Source organism: Grammomys surdaster, unplaced genomic scaffold, assembly GCF_004785775.1.
Source record: "Grammomys surdaster isolate TR1022 unplaced genomic scaffold, NIH_TR_1.0 279, whole genome shotgun sequence".
NCBI classification, from domain to species: domain Eukaryota; kingdom Metazoa; phylum Chordata; class Mammalia; order Rodentia; family Muridae; genus Grammomys; species Grammomys surdaster.
In genome coordinates this window covers 2,137,297-2,145,965 of record NW_021604720.1, presented here as the reverse complement: position 1 = coordinate 2,145,965, position 8,669 = coordinate 2,137,297, and the positions used below count along the sequence as shown (strand labels likewise).

The window sequence follows — 8,669 nt, the reverse complement described above, 5'->3', positions numbered from 1 at the left end:
CTCTCTCTCTCTCTCTCTCTCTCTCTCTCTCTCTCTCTCTCTCTCTCTATCTCTATCTCTCTATCTCTCTTCCCCCTTCTCTCCCTCTCTCTCTTTATCTCTCTTCCCCCCTTCTCCTCTCTCTCTCTCTCTCTCTCTCTCTCACACACACACACACACACACACACACACACACACGCACACACACAGGCACACGTAATTTACAAATTTACAATTCAGGAAGGAGCTGGAGAGATGGGTTAATGTTTAAGAATACTCGCTCTTCTTCTAGATGATCTTCATTTCAGCTCCCAGCATCTACACTGTGGCTCATGCCTGCAACAACACTTCCAAAGATCCAGTTATTTTCTGCAGGCATTAAGAGTGCACATGGTACATAGACCTATATACAGGCAAAGCACCCATACACATAAATAGTACTTATAAATACACAGAAACTAGTAATAATAATTTTAAAACAAACTTTTAAAACTCAATTCAAAGTGGACAAGACATGGATCCTGTACTTGGGGAGCAAAGAGAGCATGCAGGCCTGGAATGAAAGGACTTGTCTAAGAAGTCCATGATGCATGTGATACCCAGATACTTTCCTCCACGTTTTCTGACACTTTTGTTTCCCGTGCCTGATTCTTTACCCCTTGCTTTTATGGAAATACAATGAGGAGAAGGAGGTAAATGTCTCTGATCTTTGTATCCCTGAAAATGGAATCTTCCACTGAAACTTGATTGAGCCTTTGGTTGACTATAAAATTCTGTGTTTGGCTAGCTACAAAATTCTAAGTTGAGAATGATTTTCCTTATGAGGGCATTGGAAAAATATTTCTCCAAATCCAAGACCATTGTTAAAAATCATGGATATTTTACTCCCATCTTTTGAAGTTTTCTGTTTTCTCCACCCCCTTCCCTTCTGTGTACTCTTTCCCTTTGCACTCGTGGCCTGGGAATCTTGGAAGAAGTCTACCCGTGAATCCCAAGGAGTTTGTGGTTCAGTGTTATTCATTCTTCCATATTCAGGATTGGTGAGCCTGTAAATGGGCACTTATTTTCCACCTTTTATTGAAAATAGTTTTTCTCATGCAGTCTATCCTGATTATGGTTTCCCCTCCCTCTACTCCTCTCAGCTTCTTCCAACCTCTCCTCCTTTCTACATCTACCTCATTTCTGTCTCTCATTAGGAAAAAAGAAAACAGGCTTATATGGGATAATAATAAAATAAGATAAAACGAAACCTAACATATCAGAATTAGACAAAACAAAACAACAGAAGGAAAAGAGCCCCCCAAAAGGCACAAGTAACAGAGACCCACTTAGTCACACACTCAGGTATCCTGTGAAACACTGAACTGGAAGCCATAATACATGTAGAGGACCCAGCGCAGATCTGTGAAGGCCCTGTGCATTCTATCTCAGCCTCTCTCAGTTCCTATGAGATCTGATCATGTTGATTTACAGGGCCTTGTTTTCCTGGTATCTTCCTGTCCCCTCTGATTCTTTACACTCTTTCTGCCTCCTCTTTCTCAGGGTTCCTGGAGCCCTGAGGGGAGGTATTTGATGTAGACCCCCCTTAAGACTGAATGTTCTGAGGTGTCTTATTCTCTGCATTATTTCCGGCTGTGGATCTCTGGATCTTTGTATTTGTTCCTATATGCTTCCTGGGTTAGCACTCACATTCTTTTTTTTTTCTTTTTATATTTTTCTCTTTTTTTATTGGATATTTTATTTATTTACATTTCAGATGTCTTCCCCTTTACCCATTTTCCCTCCCTAGAACCCCCATATTCCATCCACCATCCTCCTTTTTGCTTTTATACCATTTTAATTACATGCATATATTAAGGCCAGTTCTAGTTTAAGAAACTAGCAATACAATAGATGCAAGTAGTCAAGGACCAATCAAGACAATAAACACAAATAGTCAAAGAACAAGCAAGGCAATAAACAAAATTCTGTGAACACTCCCGTGATCACTCTTTCTAAGGGCTGATCAGGATGACCAAAATATATGAGCCAACTTCCCTGTATTAGCCCAAAGTCATTTTCATGTCTGAAGCCTACTTCCTTATTCTAGCCTAAAATTTAGATTCCTGTCTGAAATTACTTCTTTATTCTAGCCTAAGATTTAGATTCCTGGCTGAAATTACTTCTGTGTTCTAGCTGAATGTCAGATTCCTGCCTGAAACCCACTTCCTTGTCCTTGGCCAATGTCATATTCCTGCCAACTAGCCCATTTTCTTGTCCTTGGCCCATGTCAGATTCTTGCCAAGCAGTCGCAAAAGCTCTCAACATCTCCCCTTTTTTATTTCATAAACAAGACTGAGCCTGTCTTAGGTCATTCTGACAAGAATGCCTTCCTTACCAGTCATGGAGTATGCATTATCAAAAGCAATGCATTTATGTCTTAGGTTGGTAAGGCTCCATGCAGGATCTTACCCATCCCTGGCTTGTCAGCCTGTTAAATTAATAACTCTGTCTAGGGGTCCATTTTCAGGTTCAAGCCATGTACTTGGCTGCCAATATGTTAATGTTGTTAAAGACAAGCTTTGACATGATGGGTGGGAATAAAAGTATTCCCAGGACAAAGAGGGCTAGCATGATCAAGCTATATATGTGATTCTTGAAGCTTGACCAAAATAGAAATACTGACTTCAGGCCATGGGCAATTTTATCAGCAGTATCTACCACATCAATGTTCAGGAAACCAGCATTCTTTAAATTTATAAGCTCACTATGCAAAGTTAAAACATCCAGAGATGTCTTATAATTATGCCCAAATACACTGCAAGTGTCTTTAAACTTTTCTCTAATTATAATGAGTACCACTGTAAATTTTAGAACTAACATGAATCCAATGGTATTTGGCATGAGCCTTGAGATGGCTCCTTCTTACTCTTAATCTCTGACTCTTCTTTCGTTAATTTGAATAGAATAAAGAGCATCTAGCAGTTCTTCCAAATGCCTATCTAAATCTTCTTGTATATTCAACACATTACTAACATTTTTTGCTAAATGATTAACAAAAGTAGCTGTCTTAACTTCTTGTGCCAACGCAATTGCAGAAGCATTGGTACTAGCAATTAATGTAATTAAAGTTGTTTTATCAGCAATAACATCCTGAGTGAGGTAACCCAATCACAAAAGAACGTACATGGTATGTACTCACTGATAAGTGGATATTAGCCCCAAATCTCACAATTCCCAAGGCATAACTCTCAGACCACATGAAGCCCAAGAAGATGAAAGACCAAAGTGTAGGCACTTCTGTCCTTCTTAGAAGGAGTAACAAAATACTCACAGGAGCAAATAGGAGACAATATGTGGAGCCATGACTGGAGGAGGGACCGTCCAGAGACTGCCCCACCTGTTGTGGATGTCCAAAAGTTCATGCTGACAGGAGCCTGATACACCTGTCTCCTGAGAGGGACTATCAGAGCCTGACATATACAGAGGTGGATGCTAACAGCTATCCATCGAACTGATCACAGGGTCCCCAGTGGAGGAGTTAGAAAGAAGACTGAAGGAGTTGAAAGGTCTTGTGGCCCCATGGAGAGAGTGACAATACCAACCAACCAGAGCACCCAGCGTCTAAACAGCTAGCCTGGGAACACACATGGAGGGAGGGACACATGTTTCCAGCTGTACATGTAATAGAGGATGGCCTTGTCAGGCATCAGTGGGAGAGGAGGGCCTTGATCCTTTGAAGGCTATATGCTCCAGCAAAGGGGAATTCGAGTGTGGGGAAGTGGGAGTGGGTGGATGGGTAGAGGCACATCCTCATAGAAATAGTAGGAGGGAGGATAAGGTAAGGGGTTTGGGGAGGGGGGAGGGTGGTAATGGGGAAAGGGAATAATATCTGAAATTTAGATAAATAAAATATCCAATTATAAAAAACACTCACATTCTTAATAAATCTCATACTAAAGACAGTGTCTATTGAGAATAATCCTCAGAAAACAAAGAAATAATATTACTTGAAGCAACTGAAGACATAGGGAGAGAAAGTCCAAAGAAAAAAAATGGTGGAAGATTTAATTGAGCCAATGGAAGGAAATAGTCATAGCTTATAAAAATTAAAATATGAGTCAATTAATAAATGAGGAGAAAAAATGAGACAAGAAACATTGCCATAGTCTACCTTATTAATTGTCCATGAGCTGTGTTTATTTACATGGTCATGAAATTATAAACGCTCAGTATTGACATAACTGAAGTTTCAGAAATAGCCTTTTTGGAAGCATTAGTGTGAAGAAGTGGGTGGGTGTGGATAATGTCTAAAAATGATAAATCAGAAAATAGCAGTTTTAGACTTTTTTTTCTGTAAATGGAGGGAAGACAGAAAACGTTTAGAGACCTGCTTGTGGTTGCCTCTAGAGGACTGCAAGGAAGACCATGGGAGGCTTCACCATAGGAGTTTCAAACTATTTGATGTATAGATGTACAGTTTAGTCAAAAATGAGTCTTACAAAGACAAACGGTACCAGGAAAACCTCAGTTTTTATATCTGACCAGCAAATGTCCAATTTTCTTATTAACTTCTAAATTGAGTGTAAAATCTGGCTTTGGAGCTCTGAACCATTTCAACCTGTGTGGAAACTTGGCAGGGAGATGACCATGGCCCTGTAGACGTGGAAGGACATTACTTTCTGGGCCCACAAACAGGCACCTTCTTGCTTATGATGGAGTCGGAACTACATGAGGCCTCTTTTGTCCTGTGTCGTGGAAGCCACGGCACTCGTTCTACTGCTGTAGGGGCTCAGTGAAACTGTGACCAAAGCAAGCATAGAACCACGACCATGGAAAAAAACAAAGGAAATGGGAAGACACTGCATAATTTGTGGTCTCTAAAATGCTCCAGCATTAATGAAAGTTTGTTTTAAGAAGTAATTTATGTCAGCTTTGTGTAGTTCAGGTCAATTCATGAAAAGGTAAATTCCCTCTGCCAGGAAGAAGAGAAGAAATGTATAAACTGTAAGTTTATATTACCATTGGAAATGAGAACACAGAAATCCGTTATTAAAAGCCCGATCACTCACAAATTTACCCTGGCTAGCTGGAAGCTGTGGCCCTGAGTCAGGCTCCTCTTTTAGAAGACTGGTTCCATTACCTTCAGCCTGTAGACAGTAGGGGCTTAGTCAAGCCAGAGTCACAATGTCGGCTTTTGGAGCCGCCCAAGCCGTCGTTTCAGTTTTTATAAGTGGCGACTGGCCACTGGTCTCCATGTGTAGCTCCTTTGAGATGAAAGGCACAGGACCCCAGGGCAGGTCCCTCTTAGGGCTGAGACTAGTCTAGACTTAAATGAGGTCTGTACTCCAGTGACTTCTAGAACTCCCCAACTTTTTGAAACTAACATGCTTAGTTTCTGTGGAATTAGTGTTTCCAAACCAAATTTTAAAATAAACATAGATTGCAAATTGTCTGTAAATCTTAAACTGCCTTAATAAGTAATTTTAAAAAAACCCTAAATGAGTCAACCTAAGAAAAGGACTGTAGCCTTTTTGCAATAGGGCAAAACATTGTCTAGAATTATTACAGAATTTGGAAGTGAGTTACATATTATATTCTTTTTTGTTTGTTTGTTTTTGTTTTACATATTATATTCTAACTTGATACCCTAAAAAGCAGTTCAGAAAAGTAATCTTGGAAAAACTATTTCACCTCTCACCTCTGTTTATATTGCTAGAAAAAGAAAACTTAGCATTCGTGGTTTGTATTTTGAAGGACCGTTTTATCAGAGCTTATATCTTTTAGATGAAAATAAACTGTCCATAGAAAAACATAATAAAATGACTATATTAATGGTTTAAGGTCCACCTGGTTAACTGTGCACAGTTCCTTTTTAAGTAATCTGCCCTATACTTACAGGCTCCAGTACCAACAATATGTGGCATGAGGGATGTTGGACATACTGATAAGAGAAGAACAGAGGTTTCTTGTCCATCAAAGGATTATGTATTCCATGGAAGCATAATATATCTGCCTCTTTTATTTGCTTACTTTATGAAATGAGGCTCTGGTTTTGCATGTTGACCAATTAAGCACTAGATATTTGTAAATGATTGAGCTCTGGTTATTGTAATTTGACAAAAGACTTTCTAGTCACTCCCTAGAAAGCATCAAAAAAAGTTTGCAATTGACTGTCTCTTTGAAATTTCTTTGTGTAATCGCTTGAGTGTATATGAGAGGCTTCTATGGAAACTTTGAGATCGGATTTGGAGGAAAGATGTCTTTGTATCAGGAGTACAATGTTCAAAAGTTCTGAGAGAGGCCTGGTCTTTGTAAAGGAAAGCCCCAGGGAGAGGGAGAGTGATGGCCTCTGGCAGGTGTCTGGATCTTACTCTAAATTCACCAGAAAGCATGAAGATGGATGGGCTGTCCAGGAGCGGGGTGTACTTTATGTTTACTTTTTAGGAAGGTCATTCTAATGAGAATGACTCAGGAGCAAGATAAAAGTAGCTTGAGAGGAAATGGCAGCCTGGGCTGGGGAGATAGAAGAATCATAAGGTCTGACTCTTAAGTGAGGTAGATGGGCCGGGGGAAGGAAAGCAGACTCTGAAAGCCTGAGCAGGGTGAGAATATTGGTTCTAAGACAGAGTCTTGTTATATTAATTGTATTATTATTATTATTATTATTATTATTAATTATATTGGTTTCTAAGAGTAGTTGCTGAGCAGGGATCTATGAGCTGAAACCTGGAGGTACCAGTTCACATGAACAGTGAGATTCTGGTCTTAAGCTTTGAGGGAAGATTAAAAAAAAAAATTAACCTAGTTTCTAGGTCTACTGCTAGTAGTCCAGGGGATGTAACAGGGAGGATTCCCTGAAAGGATGCCTTCAAAATTTCTCCCTGTAAATACTTTGTGCTTGCTTGTATCATTGTATTCTGACAAAGCTAACATCTTCCACTCTTGGGTACAAATTTTAAAAATTCGATTTTAAAATCTAGTGTGTGTTTTGAAAATATACTCATTTTTATGTATGCTAAATGTCTGCTAGCCCATGTAAAGTTTAATTATATACAAATCAAATTAAATCCCATGCCTAATTAACTAATTTCTACAAGATTAGTCCTTTGGCTCAAGTTTTATGTTTACATTGGTTTATTTTTCTCTTTCTTTTAGCCTTGCCAGCATTTACCAAAAGAACCATTACCCCAGATCCAGCTTCAATCAAGGGAGATGCCACAAGTTCACCAGCGAATGGAACAAGTCCACAGTCCAAGAGGGAGGAACATGAGAGCAAAAAATACAAAATGTGATTAGTAACTTCACTTGAGTATTTCACAAGTAACAGCCGATGGCCCTTGCTGCCACTGGGCTCAGATTATCTAAAGACAGCATATGGCTTCAGCTACTTGGAACTGCCAAGCGTTGACTAGCATGACGTTATAGCCAGTCTTTGTGAGTGAGAGTAAATTTAACCTGTGGAGGTAATATCAGCTTATGAATGGTATATAACTCATTTAAAGGCAACTCATACTGGCAGAGAAAGTGATTGTTTTTACTTTATATTTTCCTATTTCTCAGTGTCACAATTTTCCAACCCAACCTTGAATTGATAATTGATGCCTTTCTGAGATGACTGGCTACCAGGAGGAGAAGGGTTCCCTTCAGGCAAAGGGTTCCAGCAGTTTAGTTCAGGCACATTTGTACACAGTGGATTCATAAGTGCTTTCTCCCTAATCAATTATCATGTGTTGTAACTTGTCGTGGAGATAGATGCCTGTGGAATATTAGACTGCCTTTTAAATGCTCAGTGCCATTCACCTGTCATCTCAGCAGTCTCTTACTACATGAAGTATCTTCAAACTATCCCAATTATCAATTTAATTGCAAAACAATTTCTACCTGATAGCTGAATCATAGAGCATCATAAAGAATTCATAACATCATTTATATATTTGTCTTCTTGTGTCCAATTGTCCCACTGTGATCATCCTGGTCATACCCTGGATGGTCTTTGGTTTGCTCTGACCTCTGATCCCAGCACTCCTCTCCTGGGTCAGTGGGATCCACTCTGTAGGAATCCTTATATCCTTTGGTACTACCTGACTGCTTTCCACATCCCAGCCTTTTCAATGTCAACGTGCTTTTAAAACCTTACCGCTCTGCCGTGCCCATCTACCACTGACTACTAAATAATGGTCATCATCCCGAAACTGAGTCCTACTGGGCCATGGTGGAAAGACCTGCAGAGAAGCAGGAACAATAAAGCAATTCCTTTGTAAGAACATTGCATGCTATGTCTGTTAAGATACACTTGTTTATTCCATGTCTCACATTTCATGAAAGTGGTGTATTTTCATTCCAAATGTTTTATTAACTTGCCATAACACTTGAGGGGGTAGAAGAAATGACTCTCTCCCCTCACTTCCACCCCATGAACATGAATGCAGTTCTTGCAACAGAACATGGAGTTGATACACATCAAAGAATTTCCACATGCTGCATAAGCTCCGAGACCACTTCCTCAGTGAGGCGCCTTGCTCTTGAGGACCTTGTGTCAGTGATAAGAAAAGTATTAAAGCAGGTGTGCCTATGCTAAAGCATACATGGTCTTATAAAGTCCATGGGAAAGGGAGTGATGTGTTTAGGCCAGCTAGAAATAAATCTGAGTTTAACAGGCTTGGTTTTGTCTTCTCTAAGCCCAGAGGTTGTCAGTATTCTGAGGAGTA

General features: G+C 39.7%; 1 protein-coding gene across 1 annotated transcript in view; it reads left to right on the top strand.

Moving 5' to 3' along the window:
• The window catches only part of Cep128 (centrosomal protein 128), a 344,929-nt gene extending 336,704 nt beyond the window's left edge, over positions 1-8,225 (top strand). The window contains exon 26 of the mRNA XM_028777280.1: positions 7,117-8,225. Within this exon, the coding sequence (XP_028633113.1) occupies positions 7,117-7,253 (137 nt within the window). The 3' untranslated portion in view covers positions 7,254-8,225. The remainder of the gene's footprint in view (positions 1-7,116) is intronic.
• The last annotated feature ends 444 nt before the right edge of the window (positions 8,226-8,669 follow it).